A 23622-nucleotide genomic window follows, 5' to 3' on the forward strand; every position below is an offset into this window, starting at 1 on the left:
CTGAAGCATTCTAAACCGCACTAATCCACTTCATTCAGTTGATATGGTTTTTACATACAAAATCGTAAATAATCCTACAAACAGAAAAAACGTTATACACCAAGCTCTTGACTGGAATATGCACTTGATATTTTCAGTAGCAGCACAATGCAATACATTTATTATGTGACAAAACAGAAATTGCACAATTAGAAATGGAAATGCCACAACACAACGAATAAACAACCCATTCATTTGTAGTAGATATTTAACCCAAAACTGTTAAAACAGTTACAATGAAAACAGCAAGAGTCTAAGGGCGTTATTCACAAAGAGATGAATTGCAGGTGAATTGTAGGTGATTTGAAATCTTTCATTAACTATGAACTATGGGCAAGATTACATATGCGACACCGGTTTTTAGTAGCACATATACAGCACCACATATAAATGCAGCGTGTATATTTCACCCGTAGCCTACAATTTTTACTATCATAAGCTGACATAGAACCGCTTCGCAAATCAGTATCACATATTCAGCGCAAGGACTTACACTGTGAAAATTAAGACATTTTACTCCTTTTTCACCTCGCCACACATAGGCAGGCGCAGCAAGACTTGCGCTGAGTATGTGAGCACCTTAACCCCCTGAAAATAGTAACTAACACCTAAAGCATGCGCAATATCTACCTGTCAACCGTCATCCCCCCACCGCAATAACTAATAAGCTATATTAACCCCTAATTCGCCAACCCCCACATCGCAAAAACATTGCAAAACATCTAATTAACTTATTAACTCCTAATCCGCCAACCCCCACAACGCTATATACCTAATAAAGTTATTAACCTTGCATTCCTATTGGCTGATTTGAGTCTTCAAATTCAAATCAGCCAATAGGATGAGAGCTACCGAAATCCTATTGGCTGACTTGAACAGCCAATATGATTTCAGTAGCTCTCATTCTATTGGCTGATTTGAATTTGGAGACTCAAATCAGCCAATAGGAATGCAAGGTACCCCATATTTAAACGCGTACCTTGAATTCAATCCTCAGTGTACGGCGGTGATCGTACGAAGAAGATCTCCACGCTCCATGACTCCGTGATCGCCAGTCTTCAGTTCCGCCATCATCGGTCTTTAGTTCTGCGGTCACAGGTCTTCAGTTCTGCACTCCCCGCTGGCTTGTTCCTTGAAGACGATAGAAGATATCGCTGCTTGGAAGAAGACTTCACAGCCGGACTTCAGGAACCGTGAGTACCTATCTGGGGGTTAGATTTAGGCTTTTTTTTATATTTTTTTGGGGGTTTGTTTTTTTAAGATTAGGGATTTAATGGGCCTTTGAAAAAGAGATGAATACCCTTTTAAGGGCAATGCTCATACAAATGCCCCTTTAGGGGCGATGGGTAGTTTAGGATTTTTAAATATTAGTTTTTTTTATTTTGGGGGGTTTGGTGGGTGGGGGGTTTTATTGTTAGAGGGGGGACTTAGTATTTTTTAAGATAAAAGAGCTGTTTAACTTAGGGCAATGCACTACAAAAGGCCCTTTTAAGGGCTATTGGTAGTTTAGCATTAGATTAGGGGTTGTTTTTATTTTGGGGGTCTTTTTTATTTTCATTGGGATTAGGTTTAATTTTTTTATTTTTGATAATTTGGTTTATTATTTTATGTAATGTTAGATTTTGTAATCTTAGATTAATTTAATCTTAGGTTTTTATTTTATTTACAGCACTTTATGAATTGCCGGCGAGGTATATGTGATACCCAGATGTATGAGGTTAAATTACGGGCGGCACGGGTTTCAGCAGTTGCTTTGAAGCTTGCGCCGTATATGTAATATCGCCCTATGAATGGTCATACCCACTGAGTATCTCCTGCAAGAAGAGCTGAGTTAGCCCTTCACATTGCATAGTTAATGCTGCACACAATTCCCCTGCAGTTCTCCTATTTTGAAATGTCTCAATTCATTTGCCATTCACCTCTCAATAAACAGAACCCTAGGTGTGTTCTTGCAGCAGGTAACCAGTGAACTACACCAACAGGATTATCTATCCATCAATAGTCCTGCACAAGTTCCTATCCCTTAGATCAGGGAAATTAACAACGCTCAGACTGGAGATATGCTTATGATTAATGAGGGCCAGCAATTGGTTCTAACATAGACAAGATATATATATACAGTATATATATATATATATATATATATATATATATATATACACACATACATACATACACACACACACTATATTTATACACATATCCTCTAAAAAAAAGCCTGGCAACTAATGTGGAGGGGTCTACATATGGGTGATGTAATTAGCTGTTGAGTTTGCAGCTCCTAAGTGGAACTATATGTGAGTTTTTATTTATATTTTTTGCATTTGAATGTTCCATTAGTCTTGCATGTATTTTGCTTCTTCTATAAATCTAATATTGTATTTTTTTCAATTTCCCCTAAACAGGCAAGAATGTGTCCTGTAACATGCTACACAGTGATTGTTTGATCAGTGCAAGAGTTAATTTATATCTGTCCCTAAGTGACCACAGAAAAGGAGATAGGATAAACACCATCAAACAGATTTCAAGGGTTATGTCTGTGAACTGCTGACAGCAAATATTTTTAACAAAATTAGAATTTGAAATGCTTTTAAAACATTGCAGAACTTTTGCAAGGCTAAACTGAGATGTTGATATGCATCTATTGTCTCTTTAATATAATTGCTTTTAGAAATATACAGATATTAGCACTTACACAATGTTATCAGCTAACCGATAGTTCATTTCTTACCAAGCTTGTATATTCTCTAATGTAACTGCATTTTTATTACACAAGACCAGTAATGTAGTCCACCACCAGAGAGGGTAAACACTAACAGGAGTCACTATCAGAACTCCTAATCAATAATTCAGATACGACAAAGTGTAGCAGCATCACAATATATTCCAAACAGTTTATTAACGGTAATACAAATACAAGCACAGGCAAAGTTTCAGGATTGTTCCCTTAATCATGCCATACTCATAATGCCACTTTTCCACACATTTATATCACAAGAGGGCGGTGATGCAACCAGGTTAACCCTTAATATCCTATACATGATACTTAACACTAATCACAGCGCCACCTACCATCCATTTAAAAAATTTAAACTAGAACAAGAGGTCATGCATACACCATAAACCAAATACATAACATTTTTTCTTATTAACCTTAACATTAAAATATATAGATAACAGGTCAGTTAACAATTCTCAGCAGTTTTTAACCAAATAATGAAAAAAAGTTTAGAAAAATAAATTGACAAAAATACATTTATAAAAATACTTACATATTCAAGTCTTTGTTCATGCCCTGTGGTTCCAAGGTGTCAAATGTAAAAATACGAAATGCCTCACATTGTTTTAAACGTATTTCCAACTCTTCTCAACTTAGGGACACAATCAATCACTTAAAACCGTAACTGACTAATGAAATGACCTGCAGAAATGAAATGGTGGGCTACTGGGCGTCCATATTCTTAATACGGATATTACTTTTATGTTCTATAATTCTAACACCAATCTTTCTAGTCGTCTCCCCTATATAGGCCTACCCACATGGGTATTTAACCATATATATAACATAGCTCAACGTACAAGTGAAAAAAACTATAATGGCAAATTTCTTGCCTATTAGAGGCTGAAAGAAACAATGACCTTTTAACATATTGTTACAGCAAGAATAAATGAGGCAGGAAAAACAACCAGGGTTCTTCATGGTTATATATTAACCTTTCTATTCTTTTCCTAGGGCCCAAATCAGTTCTTAATAGTTTATCTGTAATGTTCTTACCCCTTCTTATATGCTGGCATAGGTAAAGTCTGAAATATCTGGGATTTGGGGATTACATGTCCTTAAAATCTCCAAATGTTTTCTAACAATTCCATAAATTTCATTACTTTGTGAATTAAAATAGAAAACAAAACCAACCTTTTACATTTATATTCCTTTTTAGTTTTCTTGATTAGTGACTCTAGGAATTCTAATCTCAACACCTCCTTTATTTCTTTCTCAATCAATGAAACTGGATAACCTCGTCCCACAAATTTTTGCCCCATTTTATTATCGGTTATTTGTAGAGCGCCAACAGATTCCGCAGCGCCATTTCAACCAACCTTTGTTGTACATCAAACTTATCTGATACTATTCTATGCACTGGGAGTAATGGACTCCTGGGTAGTAATTTCAATAAAAGGAAATGTATGTGCACTATCGAACTGCAAGATACTATTGTGATTTGTGATCTTTCTATATAAATCTGTCTTTATGATATTTATTTTATTTACAGTGGTGTCTAAAAAAATCAACTTTTTCCTCACTATAGGTCAACTTAAACTTAAAGGGACACTGAACGCAATTGTTTTCTTTCGTGATTCAGATAGAGCATGAAATTTTAAGCAACTTTCTAATTTACTCCTATTATAAAATTTTCTTCATTCTCTTGGTATCTTTTTTTGAAATGCAAGAATGTAAGTTAAGATGCCATCCCATTTTTGGTGAACAACCTGGGTTGTTCTTGCTTATTGGTGGATAAATTCATCCACCAATAAAAAGTGCTGTCCAGAGTCCTGAACTAATAAAAAAGCTTAGATGCCTTCTTTTTCAAATAAATATAGCAAGAGAAAGAAGAAAATTTGATAATAGGAGTAAATTAGAAAGTTGTTTAAAATTGCATGCTCTATCTGAATCACGAAATAAAACATTTGGGTTCAGTGTCCCTTTAAAGGGACATGAAACATAATTTTTTTTCTTTCATGATTCAGATAGAGAATACAATTTTAAACAACTTTCTAATTTACTTCTATTATCTAATTTGTTTAATTCTCTTGGTATCATTTGGTGAAGGAGCAGCAATGCACTAATGGTTTCAAACTGAACTCATGGGTGAGCCAATTACATCCAGATATATTAATGCAGCCACCAATCAACAGCTATAACCTAGGTTCTCTGCTGCTCATGAGCTTGCCTAGATAAACCTTTCAGCAAAGGATAACAAGAGAAGGAAGCTAATTAAATAATAAACGTAAATTGGAAAGTAGTTTAAAATTGTATTCTCTTCTCATCTGTCTTGGCAGCTAGGTACTTAATCTTCAAAAAATGGAAATCAAGAGAGATCCCAAGTATCCCAGAGATTAAAAACTACCTGAAGAAGCAATGTATATTGGAACAAAGGGATACCAATATAGATAATGAATCAGATATTAGACAATTCTTTAATAAATGGGGAACATTTATCAAGTCTTTCCCGACTACCGATATTGACTATATGATATTCCTGTTCACAAACTCAGACTTAGTACTCCTGGGTATTTGGTAAATATCATTATGGACTGATAGTGAGAAAGGAGCTGATGTATTTTCCTACCCTCCCCCCCTGTTTCCTTTCCTTCTTTTCCTGCCTTATTTAAAAAATAAGAAAAGAGAAAAAAGATTATTTCTTTTATATTTTTTTTTGTTCTGTTTTTCGGGAAGGGGGTATAATAGAAATTAAAATGATCTCAGCAGTGTAAAGTAGAATTACAAGGTCATTCCGGTTAAGTTTTATTGATTTAATTAAGTTGCGATTTAAAACAATGTTAATGTTATATTTTGTTTGTTTGGTATGACATTGATTATGGGCCTTGCATGGCGCAAATTATTTGTCTATTTTTTCTATACCGCTGGTTCTAAAATAAAGGATTTAAAAAAAAAAAAAAAAAAATTGTATTCTCTATCTGAATCATGAAAGACAAATGTTGGGTTTCATGCCTCTTTAATGTGCCTGGACTATTTAAATCTGTAACAAAATGTAACAGGGATTCAATCTCGCCAAGCCGAATACCGAAAATATCATCAATATAGCACCACCAAGTGGCACCACATTAAATGAACAAATTATGACAGAACATAAATAAACTGTCTGGAATATATTGTGGCGCTGCTACAGTTTGTTGTAACTGCATTTATATTAGCAATATAATAAATGTAGGCAAAACAAGTATCTCAGAGGAAGTAAAGGGACAGTAAAGTCAAAATTAAACTTAAATGGCTTTTTTAGAACATGAAAATGTAAACAACTTACCAATTTTCTTTCATTATTAAATTTGCTTAGTTCTCTTGGTATCCTTTGTTAAAGAGTAATCCTAGCTGAGCTCAGGAGTGTGCACGTGTCTTTAGCCATCTGCTGCAGTGTTTGCATAGAGATGATGTACATAGTTGTAAACGCTGCTGCCATAGAATAATAAAAACACGCGCACACTCCTAAGCTCCTATCAGCTTACCTAGATTTGCTCTTCAACAAAGGATACCAAAGAACAACGCACATTTGATAATAGAAGCAAAATGGAAAATTGAATTTCTATCTAAATAATGAAGGTTTAATTTTGGCTTTACTGTCTCTTTAAATGTGTCTTCTCTAACCTAACATGTCAGGACATAATGGGCTGATCTGTCTGATATTTATAAAGTTCTCATCTCTATTTGCCGACTCTAAAAAACTCATGATCATTTTCTCTTAATTACTGAACAAAGAATATTAAGATAGTCAGTTTTACATTTGACAGCAAAAGCATATCATTTGCATTTACAAGGCTGTGTACAGTCCCAGCAAGTTAAATGGAGCTGACATGTGATAGCTTTGCTTAACTGGAAAACACCTCAAGTATCAAATTCTCTGCAAGTCCCTTAAAGAGATATAAAGCTCTTTTCTGTATCAGTAAGACAAAAATGACTTTTCTTTTACAAAAGTATGAATCCTTCCCACCCTCTTGTGTAGCTTCATACATCAGTATTGCTAAATATAACCTTGTCAGAGAGTTTTCCAGCTACTTACCCTTCACTTGAGAGCTATCTAGAAACGCCAGGCAGTTTCCAGAATGGAAGGATTTATGTTTCTCCATAGTCTCTAGCAACAGCTAAAGGTTTCTACAAAACTTTTCTAACAGTCATTGCAAATAAAATCAGCAAGGGATTATAAAAATAAAAAATAAAATCAGAGAGGGATTATGATAATAATAAACAGCATTCCACTGTGTCCTATCACAACCGCTTGAAATGAAGGTCTTTCGGAGGGCTGGGAGACTTGTGTGAAGTCTGTAGCGATTCTTGCAGAAGCTGATATGAACCCAAAGCAGATCGCAGTGAGAGCCTCAACAGGTGAAAGTCTGTGTTGCGGGTAAATTGTAAGTCTGCGTGTTTTCCATTGCTGCCTCTGCTACACATAGCTACAATTACTCGTTGTGAATTAGACTGTTTAATGGAGTGCAGAATTACATTTCCATTTCAGATATTCCTGTGTTGTGAGATCCAAAATTAAACCACAAAGCTACATATATTACATAGATCAGTGGCCTCACAAAATGAGGGCGATAAATACCAAAATAAACATGGTATCATTCTTTAAACATACATTTGATTAAAGAGATATTAAAGGGACATATTGGTTGTATAACTATGTATTTAACTCATTTGTGGGGTTTAAAAAATTATAAAGCCCACTTTAAAGTAGTAACACACTTACGGTGATAGTAGGAATAAGGCTCATGATTGGTTCATCACCCAGAGTTTATTTTAGAATTGGAGCTGATTTTCAGAATGTATTTAACCATTTTGCAGAGGTTAACGACATAGTTATATGCAAGCAATGGTGAGACAATATAATGCTCTAACATATTAGATCATTTTATTTTTATAATTTGATGTCTCTTTAAATGAATGTGCAAAAGTTAATGCATTCCTTTAAAGGGATATAAAATTGTGTAGGGCTATATATATTAACATTTTAGCCTTTAACAAATAATACCAAGAGAACAAAACAAATATGATGATAAAAGTAAATTGGAAAGTTGTTTAAAATTGTATGCCCTATCTGAATCATGAATGTTTAATTTTGTCTTTACTCTTCCTTTAAAGGGACACTGTACCCAAAAAAATTCTTTCATGATTCAGATTGAGCATGAAATTTTAAGCAACTAACTAATTTACTCCTATTATCAAATTTTTTTCATTCTCTTGGTATCTTTATTTAAAATGCAAGAATGTAAGTTTAGGTGCCGGCCCATTTTTGGTGAACAACCTGGGTTGTCCTTGCTGATTGGTGGATAAATTCATCCACCAATAAAAAAATTGCTGTCCAGAGTACTGAACCCAAAAAAAGCATAGATGCCTTCTTTTCAAATAAAGATAGCAAGATAACAAAGAAAAATTGATAATAGGAGTAAATTAGAAAGTTGCTTAAAATTTCATGCTCAATCTGAATCATGAAATAATTTTTTGGGTACAGTGTCCCTTTAAGTGGCCTGCAGAGTACTCATAAAGGTTATATGGTGCATGCTATTAAAGCACATTTGCGTTTTTGCAAAAAGTGTGCTTGTCTCACTGTGCATAAAGAGGCCATAAAGCAAAATATATAACTTAAGTTTGCAGGGAATAGTGGGTTAAAATAGGGTTGTGAGTAAATTCCATAGTTTTGGTGGGACAGCCAGGTGACAAGTATCTTCTTGGAATAAAAATGGCCATAACTGTGACCTAAACATGTCATAGGCAATATAACAATGCTGCTGCTATCTATTTCACTTGTTTGATATTAATATCCACTTGTTTTTGTGTTGTTTTACAGTGACTAATAACGCTTTCAGTTAAATGTAAACTGAATTTGAGCTCCCCCTTCTGATAGGCATTTGAAACACTGCAAAATGCACTTGATAGACACTACGATTTCAGGGGGGAATAGAGGAAACTAGATGCTTTAGTATATAATATATAACCAGCAATTAAAACCATGAGAAAACAGACTTTGTCCCTTAAAGGATCATTAAATACAGAAGAATTGCATAATCAATAAATACATATGACAAAGTCAATAAAGACAATGCAATAGCCTTACTCCAATTTTAAATCAGCAGATCTTTTTCTGACAAATTTTAAAATGTATTTCAATGTGCTGCCCCTGTATTATGTGACAGTACTAAGTTAATCCAAGACTCATATACGTATACACTGTGAACTCTTGCACATGCTCAGTAATAGCTGGGGCCTCACAAAGTGTGTATATAAAAGCTTTGCGAAAAATTTGATAATTGTAGTAAAATGACAAATATCTTAAAACTTCATGCTTCATTAATCTTTATTTTGATTTTAGGGTTAATTTTTACTCAATATATTTCAAACATACCTAAGTTTATGAGCATCTGGAAGAAGGGGGGAAGTCATGAGGGAAAAGCCCCCCCCCCCCGAAAATCTGTCCTTTCTATCCTAAGTACCCATTTCTTTGATGCTAATAAGACATTGTTTTTAAAATGATGTACATCACATTCAAGCAACACACAAATCATGATTCAGATTTTAAACACCTTTACAATTTACTCCTATTGTCAATTTTGCTTCTTTGTCTTTGTATCCTTTGTTGAAGAGGCACTACTAGGAGCTAGCTGAACACATTGGCAGGGATGAATTTGCCGATCTATACATGGTTTTCCACGCTGGCACTCACAGAGGCAACCCTCATTAAATTCTATTTATAAAAGGTGCTGTTCCTCCGAGTGGCGAGATGTCTCCTATAGAAATAATGAGAGTTTTCTGCTATGTAAAAGTTTGCAATGGAGGACAAAGTACAAAGGGAGAACCCGGCGTATGTTTAAACTTTAATATTACGCCTAATACAAATCAAATTACGCTGTTTTCAGTGCACTGTACATTCAAATCGCTGTTATTTTTGTATGCATAGGTTTTCCTTTCAGAGTTATAAGTGTTTTGAGTATTTTGATAAAAGCTCACCATTTTTTAATTTGTGAGAAAAAACAGTGAGATCTGTAGGGTGAAAATGTTTAGAGAATTAAGCAGGTGTTTGATAGACAATTTCATACTTCATCAATACAATATGGTTTCATGGTATAAAATAAGGTTCTTTATGTTCGACAATACAGAATATTCTTTGTCATCTTAATCATATTGCAATTTGATATGTGTCAAAGAGTATCTGTGGCAGCATAAGGCTCGAAATCATTTTCTGTATTGTGATTATTACTTTGTATTGGCTTTAAATCTCAATTAAAAAAATAAAATAATTCTCTATGTGCCAGATTATGAATGGAGCACTATTTAGCACTTTCGCTCCAGCACTAACTGTGCAAGAAGTAAACTTTTTGCATGCGTCGGGTTGCGCTCATATTAAAAGTTGAAAGTAAAAAGTTATTACTCGCCCACTAACCCCATGTGTGCAAAAAGCCAAATTTAGAATATCACACATGCGATAACCTATTCCCCCATAGAAGTCTCGATGCAAAAAAAGTTAGGGGAAAAAACACCCCAATCGCACGCTAACCCGAAGGCAAATTCTCAAGTGTGCTAACCCAACATAAAAATATGAATATTTCACATTCAAATGTTCTTCACATACAGGGAGTGCAGAATTATTAGGCAAGTTGTATTTTGAGGATTAATGTTATTATTGAACAACAACCATGTCCTCAATGAACCCAAAAAACTCATTAATATCAAAGCTGAATAGTTTTGGAAGTAGTTTTTAGTTTGTTTTTAGTTATAGCTATTTTAGGGGGATATCTGTGTGTGCAGGTGACTATTACTGTGCATAATTATTAGGCAACTTAACAAAAAACAAATATATACCCATTTCAATTATTTATTTTTACCAGTGAAACCAATATAACATCTCAACATTCACAAATATACATTTCTGACATTCAAAAACAAAACAAAAACAAATCAGTGACCAATATAGCCACCTTTCTTTGCAAGGACACTCAAAAGCCTGCCATCCATGGATTATGTCAGTGTTTTGATCTGTTCACCATCAACATTGCGTGCAGCAGCAACCACAGCCTCCCAGACACTGTTCAGAGAGGTGTACTGTTTTCCCTCCTTGTAAATCTCACATTTGATGATGGACCACAGGTTCTCAATGGGGTTCAGATTAGGTGAACAAGGAGGCCATGTCATTAGATTTTCTTCTTTTATACCCTTTCTTGCCAGCCACGCTGTGGAGTACTTGGACGCGTGTGATGGAGCATTGTCCTGCGTGAAAATCATGTTTTTCTTGAAGGATGCAGACTTCTTCTTGTACCACTGTTTGAAGAAGGTGTCTTCCAGAAACTGGCAGTAGGACTGGGAGTTGAGCTTGACTCTATCCTCAACCCGAAAAGGCCCCACAAGCTCATCTTTGATGATACCAGCCCAAACCAGTACTCCACCTCCACCTTGCTGGCGTCTGAGTCGGACTGGAGCTCTCTGCCCTTTACCAATCCAGCCACTGGCCCATCCATCTGGCCCATCAAGACTCACTCTCATTTCATCAGTCCATAAAACCTTAGAAAAATCAGTCTTGAGATATTTCTTGGCCCAGTCTTGACGTTTCAGCTTGTGTGTCTTGTTCAGTGGTGGTCGTCTTTCAGCCTTTCTTACCTTGGCCATGTCTCTGAGTATTGCACACCTTGTGCTTTTGGGCACTCCAGTGATGTTGCAGCTCTGAAATATGGCCAAACTGGTGGCAAGTGGCATCTTGGCAGCTGCACGCTTGACTTTTCTCAGTTCATGGGCAGTTATTTTGCGCCTTGGTTTTTCCACATGCTTCTTGCGACCCTGTTGACTATTTTGAATGAAACGCTTGATTGTTCGATGATCACGCTTCAGAAGCTTTGCAATTTTAAGAGTGCTGCATCCCTCTGCAAGATATCTCACTATTTTTGACTTTTCTGAGCCTGTCAAGTCCTTCTTTTGACCCATTTTGCCAAAGGAAAGGAAGTTGCCTAATAATTATGCACACCTGATATAGGGTGTTGAAGTCATTAGACCACACCCCTTCTCATTACAGAGATGCACATCACCTAATATGCTTAATTGGTAGTAGGCTTTCGAGCCTATACAGCTTGGAGTAAGACAACATGCATAAAGAGGATGATGTGGTCAAAATACTCTATATATCTGATGGTATTTTGGTACAATATCTATATATATATATATATATATATATATATATGTGTATATATATATATATATATATATATATATATATATATATATATATATATATATATATATATATATATATATATATAGATAGCTATTTACAGATATATAGGAATGTCTATTTAGAAATACAAAGAACATATTCTGCTATATGCAGAACATTGGAATGTGACATATTTACTGTAAATACACAGTATAAGACTTAGCTGACATGATCATAATATACTTTTAAGTATCTATAGAAGGGTTGGCCAACTGTAACCTGTGTGCACTTTCCCTGGCAGTTAAACCCCAGAATAACCAGTGTGCACTTTCCCTGGCAGTTAAATCCCAGAATAACCAGTGTGCACTTTCCCTGGCAGTTAAAACCCAGAATAACCTGTGTGCACTTTCCCTGGCAGTTAAACCCCAGAGTAACCTGTGTGCACTTTCCCTGGCAGTTAAACCCCAGAGTAACCTGTGTGCACTTTCCCTCACAGCTAACCCCAGAGTAACCTGTGTGCACTTTCCCTCACAGCTAACCCCAGAGTAACCTGTGTGCACTTTCCCTTGCAGTTAAACCCCAGAGTAACCTGTGTGCACTTTCCCTCACAGCTAACCCCAGAGTAACCTGTGTGCACTTTCCCTCACAGCTAACCCCAGAGTAACCTGTGTGCACTTTCCCTTGCAGTTAAACCCCAGAGTAACCTGTGTGCACTTTCCCTCACAGCTAACCACAGAGTAAACTGTGTGCACTTTCAATGGTAGCTAACGCCAGAATAACCTGTGTGCATTTTCCCTGGCAGCTAATCCCAGAATAACCTGTGTGCATATTCCATGGCAGCTAACCCCAGAGTACCCTGTGTGCACTTTCACTAGCAGCTCACCCCAGAGTAACCTGTGTGCACTTTCACTGGCAGCTAACCCCAGAGTAACCTGTTTGTATTTTCACTGGCAGCTAACCCCAGAGTAACCTGTGTGCATTTTCACTCACAGCTAACCCCTGAGTAACCTGTGTGCATTTTCCCTCACAGCTAATCCCAGAGTAACCTGTGTAAACTTTCCCTCACACCTAACCCATAAAAATATGAACACATTCCAATGTTCTCCACATAGAAGAATATGTTATATTTATTCATAAATACATATTTTTATATATCTGATGGTATTTTGGTACAATATATATCTATATATATATCTATATATCTATATCTATATCTATATATATATATATATATATATATATATATATGTATATATATATATATGTATAGCTATTTACTGATATATAGGAATATCTATTTAGAAAACATATTCTGCTATATGCAGAACATTGGAATGTGACTTATTTACTGTAAATACACAGTATAAGACATAGCTGACATAATCATAATACACTTTTAAGTATCTATAGAAGGGCTGGCCAAATGTAACCTGTGTGCACTTTCCCTGGCAGTTAAACCCCAGAATAACCTGTGTGCACTTTCTCTGGCAGTTAAACTCCAGAGTAACCTGTGTGCACTTTCCCTCACAGCTAACCACAGAGTAACCTGTGTGCATTTTCAATGGTAGCTAACCCCAGAATAACCTGTGTGCATTTTCCCCTGGCAGAATAACCTGTGTGCATTTTCCCTGGCAGCTAACCCCAGAATAACCCGTGTGCATTTTCCCTGTCAGCCAACCCCAGAATAACCTGTGTGCATTTTCCCTGGCAGTTAACCCCAGAGTAACCTGTGTGCATTTTCCCTGGCAGTTAACCCCAGAGTAACCTGTGTGCATTTTCCCTGGCAGTTAAACTCCAGAGTAACCTGTGTGCACTTTCCCTCACAGCTAACCCCAGAGTAACCTGTGTGCACTTTCCCTCACAGCTAACCCTAGAGTAACCTGTGTGCACTTTCCCTCACAGCTAACCCCAGAGTAACCTGTGTGCACTTTCCCTCACAGCTAACCCCAGAGTATCCTGTGTGCACTTTCCCTCACAGCTAACCCCAGAGTAACCTGTGTGCATTTTCCCTCACAGCTAACCCCAGAGTAACCAGTGTGCACTTTCCCTCACAGCTAACCCCAGAGTAACCTGTGTGCATTTTCCCTCACAGCTAACCCCAGAGTAACCTGTGTGCACTTTCACTGGCAGCTAACCCCAGAGCAACCTGTGTGCACTTTCCATGGCAGCTAACCCCAAAGTAACCTGTGTGCACTTTCACTGGCAGCTAACCCCAGAGTAACCTGTGTGCACTTTCAATGATAGCTAATCCCAGAGTGGACTGGGTGTAAAATTGTAGCTCTGACTCAGTGCCATACAAAAAGCATGATCTACTAAATACATAAAACAGAGGTGTAAGTTACAGCTAATGGTCAAGAGAAGATAAGCCTAGAAGCCTCACAAAGACCCCTCGAGTGATTGGGCCCTAACATCAGCTTTTCACGTGGGCTTTAAATAAAGCTTGCTAATTGCACCTGTGAGGATGCTGTAGAAATATGTAACCATATACTTTACAGTTGACTGCTAATATCACAATGGTCTTGGTCTACTTGTTTGAAAATTGTCCTATTACTACAGTATACTCAGTAGTATGCATGACATCTGGCCATATTATACAAGCAACCTGTAAAGAGGGGTTTGGCAGGTGATGCTAAATGATAGCAGGGAACACCTACAGCTTTACTTTCTCTTACTACTAAAGCAAACACTGTTTAAACGTCTTCTATCAAATATAGATTGTGCTCAGTCTTCTTTACTAAAACGTTTTTCTAGTCATACAACTGTTATGTTCACTACTTCAGTTTATCTGCTTGAATTCAGGTGATACCTTTTATTTCCCATTTTATTTAAACAGACACTCAAGTCAAAATAAACTTTTATGATTCAGAAAGAGCATGCAGTTTTAAGAAACTTTACAATTTACTTCCATTATCAAATTTTGCACAGTCTTTTTATATTCACATTTTATGGGGAACAAGATCCTACTGAGCATGTGCACAAGCTCACAGGGTATACGTATACTAGTCTGGGATTGGCTGATGTCTGTCACATGATACTGCATATTTGAAATTCAGAGTAAGTGCTATTACATTGTCTTTTTATTATGTACTTGTTAATTATTTAATTCTGATGCATTGAGTGGTCTTTTAACTCCTGCAAAAGGGTTCACCATACTGTTAAGCGCCAACAACTGAGTCCTACTCAAGAACTGAACATCAGAGCGCTAGGTGGTTAACTTTATGTGTTTAACCATTTACAGGTGTTAATCTCTTAATGAAAAATAACAATTATCTAAAAGTTTGTATTTTTTTTACTAATATATCCCTTTAAAGAAAACTGGAGCTGCAAATGTCTGTTTCCTGTCTTGGCTAAGAGATACCTTACCATTAAAATTAAATGCAGACAATTTTAGGTGCCAAGTTTTTCTATTTATTGTTTTTAATGCTTCTGCAATTTTTGTATTTCAGTATATTGCACTGCTGAAAAGGAGATCACAACCCATTGCTAAATAAGCAGAAACAAAATAACTAAAACATTATTGCTGTATTTTAAATATAATAATCAGAATTAAAAAAAATATCTTTGACCAACTGGATCCAAAATGTTTATTACAAGGCTGGATGGTGCTGTATTTTGTATATACTCATCAGATCAAAGGTAAAACATCTCTTTGAATTAATAAAGTCCCAGCTAATGACAGACAGTTATAATGAAGCTCTCGTCAGCTATGTAGAGGTGAGATGATTGTACAAGGTTTAAAGCCTGATTTCCCAGTGTTGGAACTAATGAGGACCTTTCATGATTACTATTTTAGTACTTGTGAAATGAGATAGGAGTGAATTGAATGCCAAGCAGCAGTGTTCTGAATACCCCCTCAATATAGCCAGGAAAAGCAGCATATTATCATTTCACCCTGATTTGGGGATTACAAAAAGGATTCAGAGCTTCAGAATTTGACTGAATGAATTTCTTCTATAAGGAAATTATTCTTTGGTTTTCTAGTGACTGGATAACTTCAGAACCTAAGGTAACTGTATTCTATGAAAGTTTATAGTAATTCTTATTTATTACCAATTGCAGTAGTGATGCCTTTCAGTAGAAAAAAAAGTCAATAAAGTAGTGTTATTTAAAAACATCACAGAAAATGCAAAATGAAATGTTTTAAAGAGCAGTAATGTATAAGTTTCATGCTGGATAGATTGCAAGCTCACAGCTCATATTGTGTGACTAGGCTTACCAGAAGTCCCACTTTTACTGGGATTGTCCCGGTTTGGAGGTGCTGTCCCAGTGTCCCACCCAGTTGTTCATTCTGTTCCAGTAGGGTTGCCACCTCCAGGTTTCAAATCATGTGCCTGGGTTTCAGACCACCTGAAACCCAGACACATTATTCAAAATGACTGGACTGTGACTCTCCAGCATAGTTGGATGCTGGTACTTTGTTACATACAGCCCTGCTTAGCTTAACGTTTGTGTCCTTCAAAGTTTACATTTAGTAATACAGGCTGAGTGAGCAGCATAGGGTTTTTTTTAATTTTGTAGTACTACTTGGTTTATTTTTCTAAGAATTTAACACCCCCCCCCCCCCCAGTGACATTGCCGGTGATACACCTTTAGGGGAATCATATGGGTATGGCTTGGAAGTACAGACAGGCAGGATTTCTGGCCTGGATCTTGCTTTGCTTCATGCAGGATAGCATTTTGGATGTAATCTTCCTGCATTATGGTATAGAGTAGCCTCTTAAACAGCTTTAGCAGGTACGTGTTTGTTTTGTACTTATTTCATTCAATGCTGTATTAATGCCTTATCAGTATTTGGCTCTGTTCCTTAATTAGACACATAAAACACATATTACACTGCAGATATTAAATTGTGAAAGTGATAATTATGCTTGATGTTTGGCATTATTTAGAATCTGAGATTTAGATTAATGATTTATTTGCCATGACAACGTAATGGTGCCTTTTTGACTAGGGGGTGGTGTTATGGTCTATTTAAACTGTGTGATTCATTTGTTTGACTGAGGAAGGGTAGAGTATCCACAAAACATTACACACATAAAAGCTACTACTTTAAAAGGACCGGTAATTGCCATGCCCCCCTTGACCACGCTCCTGACCACACCCCCCTGGCACCGCACCAGGTGGTCCCAGTTTCACCTCTAAAAATTATGGTAAGCCTATGTGTGACGTGATCCTGGATTGCAAACTCTGCATTTACTGCTCTTCTATATATGTCCTGGTTAACAAAGTGAAACCAGCGATCATCTAAACCTGCCTAGAAGCACTAAGCCACACCCATAAACCACTTAGCCACTCCCCTGAACTGCATCAGCTTCTGTGTTAAGTATATTGTGAGTAAAATATGTCATCTGTATTTGTAGTTAATCGGATTATGGTTAATTCACTGTATGAATAAAACTAGGCAGGAAGAGTGAGCACCTTATTATTTATGAAATTATACATTTTATTGAAAACTAGATGTAATTTGAAAATAAATATATTTTCTCAGAGTTATGCAGTAGCACAGTGGTTGCCAACCGCGGTCCTCAAGGACCCCCAACAGTCCTGGTTTTCATTATAGCTGAACCAGTGCACAGGTGAAATAATCAGCTGATGGATGAGAGCAGGTTGGTTACAGATCAGCTGATTACTTCACCTGTGCACTGGTTTAGCTATAATGAAAACCAGGACTGTTGGGGGTCCTTGAGGACCGCGGTTGGCAACCACTGCAGTAGCAGACCTACTCAACAGAGGGCCTTGGTGCATAATTATTTTGGGGCCCCAAAGGTAACTCAGAAGTAAGGAATTGTAATAATATACATGTTGCTCTGTATAATAATTTTGAATATTGTTTTAAAATATATATATATATATTTATTGTTCAATGCCATCTTTCCTAAACAGGACTACTTTACTCATTCATTGGCTTGAAGTACCATTGCAAATTATCTGTTTTGTGCATGAGTAGCATATGCTGCTTGACAGTAATAGAAGTGAAATCATAAAGATTACTGTCTGCTTTCAGGCAGAAACAAACTGAGATATAAACTAGTTGCATGGGATGTGAGCCCACTCCGGTTTAAGAGTGCTGTCAATAGCCATCTTTTGTATGTGCGTAAGAAATGACAAAAGCCTGTGTAACTCTTGTTTGTATCTCAGTTTGTTTGGTTAGAAGCTAGAATGTAGGGCTGTAGGTAGATCCTGACCCGGACCTGGGCCTATTATCATTTGGACAAATGCAGTTTGCTATATATGTATATATATATATATATATATATATATATATATATATATATATATATATATATATATATATATATATATATATATATATATATATTATTTTTATTTAGATAGATAGATAAAACTTTAGTAGAATTTTCTTTAGCCATCTAACAACGAATAAGAAAATTACAAATAGGATGTATTTTATATGTGCTGTCAGCACAAACCCGGCAGACGTAAGAATAAAAAAGGCATTAGCCAGAACAAATTGTACAGATTATTCATTACCTGGGATAATAATTGACAGAGAACATCACTAATGACTTTTATAATTGCTTTAGAGTAAGGATCACAGGTTCAGCACAGTTTTGTGAAAGCTCCTCCTGTGTTTACAGCTAAGGTTTACCCATTGCTTCTATCCCTGATGACCTTCTCACTCTCTGCGACCAGCAGCTAAATGAGGGTGGCAGATGCTTTATCTAGGTAATTATTTCATTTTACTGCATTATTATGTGAGATATGTATGGTAAGAAATGTAAGTGGATCATCAGGCAATGCAACATTTGAACACCTTATTATTATTATTATCGGTTATTTGTAGAGCGCTATAAGCATAGGCGGAATACAAGGAAACATTTATAGGGATCAGACGGGTAGAAGGCCCTGCCAAGAGTCACACTGTTGGTCAGCTCTAAAGAAGGTGATCTACAAACCCGCATGGCTCTTAGACTTACTAAGGGGGTTCAGTGGATAGCAATGGAGGAGAGGAAACGGTATAAAGAAAAGTTAGTGTAGGTTGTATGCATCCCTGAACAGTAGAGCCTTTAGGGAGCGCTTGAAGTTTTCAAAACTAGGGGAGAGTCTTGTGGAGCGAGGCATAGAGTTACACAAGATAGAAGCCAGTCTGGAGAAGTCCTGTAAGCGGGAGTGTGAGGAGGTAGCAAGAGAGAAGGAGAGTAGGAGGTCATGAGCAGAGCGAAGGGGACAGGAGGGAGAGTATCTGGAGACAAGGTCTGAGATATAGAGGGGAGCAGTGCAGTTGAGGGCTTTGTATGTCAGAGTGAGAATTTTGTGTTTAATCCTGGAGGCAAGAGGAAGCCAGTGAAGGGATTGGCAGAGAGAGAGGTGCAGCAGATGAAGAGCGACATGTAAGGAAGATGAGTCTGGCAGAGGCATTCATTATGGATTGTAAAGGAGCTAGGCTGCAGCTGGGGAGACCAGAGAAGACAGAGTTGCAGTAATCAAGGCGGGAAAGGATGAGAGCATGGATTAAAATCTGATTTCTGTCTTGTGTAAGGAAATATCTAATTTTAGAGATGTTTTTAAGGTGGAAGCGGCAGGCTTTAGCCAAGGACTAAATGTGAGGAGTGAAAGAAAGATCTGAGTCAAGTGTGACCCCAAGACATCGGGCATGCGGGGTAGGGGTAATAATGGAGTTGTCGACAGTTCTAGAGAGATTGGGGGTGGAGATTTTGGAAGAGGGGGGGGGGAATAAGGAGCTCAGTTTTGGAGAGATTTAGCTTTAGGTAGTGAGAGGACATCCAGGAAGAGATGTGAGAAAGAATACAGAGTGCTAAAAATATCAATTCACTTAGGGGGACAGTGTAGTGTAAAATTAGATTTCCCTCGTGTTTCCAATTACTTGTCATATCAGTAGAATAGTATTTTTGTTTATTTTTATATATTAAATAGCTGGTTTCTTTGACACCACAACTCATAAGAATGGACTTAGTTTGCTGAAAAATCAGATCTCCTCATTTTATCACTTTCTGTACACACAGATGCTTCCTTATCTCCTGTATGTATACCAAAGCCCAATAGTTAAAGAGAACAATTGAAAATTAATATTTTAATACTCATGTCCCAGAGGGAGTGTGATTTCTTATGCTGGCTATGTTTATTCAGCTTTACCACAGGCAAAAGCAGCTATTTAAAATACCAAAATAAAAGGTAAAGGCTCTATATGTAACAATTAAATACATTCAAGCAGGCAAAATAGATCATTGGGAACAAATTAAAGGGGAGAAAAAATTGCAGTATACTGTCCCTTTAAAAAATGTACCATGGGGGGCGGAGCTAGCCTAAGAGCAGGGCAGACGTGGTGTGAGAGAGCTCCTGCATGAAATTGCTATAATTGCTGCTCAAAGACACCAGAACACATTGCCCAGGGGTATTATATCTTTGTGTGGTGGCCGGAAGATCTGTAGCAGTGGAAACAGGAGAGATCAGTGTTTTATCCCTACTGCTGAATACACACTTTGAGCTGAGACCGCAAGTGACCATCGGGCGGACCGGAATCCAGAGGTCCCGCAAGCCGCTTCTCCCCTGCGGCATCTAAACAGAGGTCAGGAGTGCCGGTGAGTCAGAGGGACACTGGGGGACACATATGCAGCTGAACAAACGTTATATTAAGGCAGCGGTAAAAAGGCGCGAAAAAACGCCATTGCCGATTGACGTCACAGACAGCTGCAGGGTGAACCCGGAAGAAAGAGTAAAGTTAGCTAAGGGGCAAGACGCAGCAAGGAGAGAGGTGCCAGCACAGTGCAGTTAGACTTGGTGAGCCCTCCGGAGCCTGCAGGTTGAACAGAGGGACATATGACCCATGGATATTAAATCTGAGCCTGCTCTGTGGGTTTATTGAGGGACTTTTCCACTTTACAATTGCCTCATAAATTATCTCAGAGCCCTAGCAAGTACAAAGCTGTTTATAAACATAAAAAATAAACGGTGCAAATCACTTTCAACATAAAATATTTGTCAATAACACCAAACACTTGGACCTACAAATGCAAAATAAAGGGTTATAGAAGTAAAGTCATATCATAGAGCTCCCAATCTTTTGCAAACAAGAACTTATAGACACTCTAAGAACCCATTACCCCTTTGGGTCCACAGCTTAACTCCTGCACATTTTAACAAGCAATCAAGTGTTTTTGTAGTAACAAGTTACTTTATTGTAGCAGAACTGCAGAAGTGACTTTCTCTGACTTTTCCCAGTGTTTTTCTGTCATCGCCCTCTCCCCCCCCCTTTCCTGTCAGCCCTGAGTGGTGGCAGGTCATACCCCTTTTACCCTTCTCCGTGATCATCCTGTGAGGATAAATTCCCTGGGGAGAGGGAAACCACTAAATACCTGCACTCCCTGAAAATCACTTGATAAGCAATTTTGGAGAATAAATAAGTCAATAATTTCCTCAGTTAGCATGTGAAAAACACCCTGATCTGTACAGGGGGAATCAATCTCTAGCTGTCATAATGAAAACAACATCGATGTAAATCCCTATATGTTGTGAAAACAAATTATACCTCAAGTTTCACTATATATAGATTGTCTGCCGGTCTACAACTTTTAAAGGAAAACAAGGATCAGACCAGATCCATTATTAGATTAAATACCCCGCAGCTCTCTGCTCAGCAAGAATCAACCTCTGTAATCAATAAAGGAGGCGCAAACTTTTCATAACCTCATTACTTGCCTTACCTATCCCTAACCACCACTAAGATGGCTTCCAAAAGACCCACTAAAGGGGATAAAACAATAAAATCTGCAGCCGTGTCTCAATTCTTTAAGCCTGCTCCAACAACCAAATCTACATTGGAAACAGAAATGGACAGCAACAACAGCAACACGACAAAAGCCCATTAACAAAAGCCGACCTCAGAAACCTGGTGTCCAAAAAAGACATTGCAGATAATTTTGAAAAATTGTGGGAAAAAATTGACTCCATACATACTTCAGTAACCAGTAGCCTTTCTGAAATTAAATCAGACTTGATGGATATGGGTAATAGGATAGAGACACTAGAAGATCAAAAAGACTCCATGGTGGACCAAAAGGATGAAATGTCTCAAACTATCTCTACACAACAACAGACACTGGAAGAACTCCAAGACAAAATGGAGGATTTGGAGAATAGAAGTAGGAGGAATAATATCTGTCTCAAAGGAGTTCCAGAAGAAGAGGCTCAATCGGAGATACTAGCCTACCTCACCCATCTATTCACCCAGATTACAAATTCTCCAGCTGATTACATTTTTCACATAGAAAGAGCACATAGAGCGCTAAAACCAAAACCCAAACCAGGCCTACCTCCAAGAGACATTATTACCAAATTAACATTCTTTCCGGATAAAGAAAAAATCTTGCAAGCAGCAAGAAAGAACCCAACATATAAATACCAAGGCAATGTAATCCAATTTTATCAGGACCTTAGCGTCAAAACTCTACAGAGGAGAGGAGCCCTACGTCCTCTCACCAGCCTACTTAGAAAACATCAGATATCATATAGATGGGGATTCCCATTTGCCCTGCATATCATGAAAGACTCTAAGACTATCACACTCAAAGAACCAGAAGACATACCAGAGATATGCAGTATATTGGATCTAGAAATTCCTACCATCCCAAACACGATATCTAACCCGGCGAAGAGCAAAGACCCAGACAGACACCCAGATGCTTCAAAGTGGCAGACAATCAACCATAAGAAACAAAAGATAAAAGAAACAAGGGGGAAAATCTCCTAAACCAAACTACAAACAACGTAGGACTGCAACTATGTATCTTATATAGATCTTACTGCATGAATGATAACTGGGAGCAGATGAAAAGCAGCGGATTGGGATAACCCAGATTGCCCTCAGACCATCTGGAGGCAAAGACTCTCTAACTCCCAATTTAATGTAAACGCCTTTTCAATGTTACCTGCTCATAGTGACTTCATGTTACGAGATAAAAACAATAGTTATAAGATGTTGTGGAGATATACCCCCAATGTACAGTGTTTTCTTGTTTTCTTGTTTACTCTAATGATTTGTTACAAGTTATCCTTGAGAAAACCTCATACCGAGGATTTCAGATTATTGTTTTTTATGTTATTGACATTGTGTTCTCTTTCCAGTTCCCTTCCCATTCCCAGTGACGACATGACACAGACCACCAAATTTAACTCTGATTGCTCACAAACTCCAAGAATAAAGTACCAGGGCAGAGATCACCAGGTAACAAACATAATTCTGCAACATGCACACTTATATATAACAACATGACTCCTAACATAAAGATACTGTCCCACAATGTAAGGGGCTTAAACACAGATGTAAAAAGAAGAATGGCGATGTCACAATACACCTCTCTACACGCTAACATCCTATTCCTACAGGAGACCCATTTTCTTAAAGAGAAAATCCCGAAATATTGGGCAAAATATTTCAACACCCATTATCACTCAACAACAACTTCTAAAAAAAGGGGTACATCCATACTTATACACTCTTCACTTAACTTCATACAAGACGATATAATTACAGATAACGAAGGGAGATATCTCATAGTTAAAGGGCGAATATCAGACTTAGAAATCACACTATGCAATATCTATGCACCTAATGAAAATCAACACAGCTTCTTTCAACACATCTCACACTTGCTCACACAATGGTCCCATACCAAAA

At 37.4% G+C, this 23622-nt stretch overlaps 1 protein-coding gene across 2 annotated transcripts in view; it reads right to left on the reverse strand.

Annotated features, from left to right (window-relative positions):
- Window positions 1–23622, reverse strand: part of KIAA1217 (KIAA1217 ortholog) — an 894654-nt gene that overhangs the window by 709712 nt on the left and 161320 nt on the right. Inside the window, exon 1 of one of the 2 annotated variants that reach the window (XM_053713943.1) lies at window positions 6834–7085. The exons of the other annotated variant lie outside the window; for it this stretch is intronic. Coding sequence (XP_053569918.1) covers window positions 6834–6900 — 67 coding nt within the window. The 5' untranslated portion in view covers window positions 6901–7085. Of the gene's footprint in view, window positions 1–6833; window positions 7086–23622 lie in introns of those variants that run through there. 2 annotated transcript variants of the gene reach the window in all.

This window comes from Bombina bombina, chromosome 5 (genome assembly GCF_027579735.1).
Source record: "Bombina bombina isolate aBomBom1 chromosome 5, aBomBom1.pri, whole genome shotgun sequence".
Taxonomy (NCBI): Eukaryota; Metazoa; Chordata; class Amphibia; order Anura; family Bombinatoridae; genus Bombina; species Bombina bombina.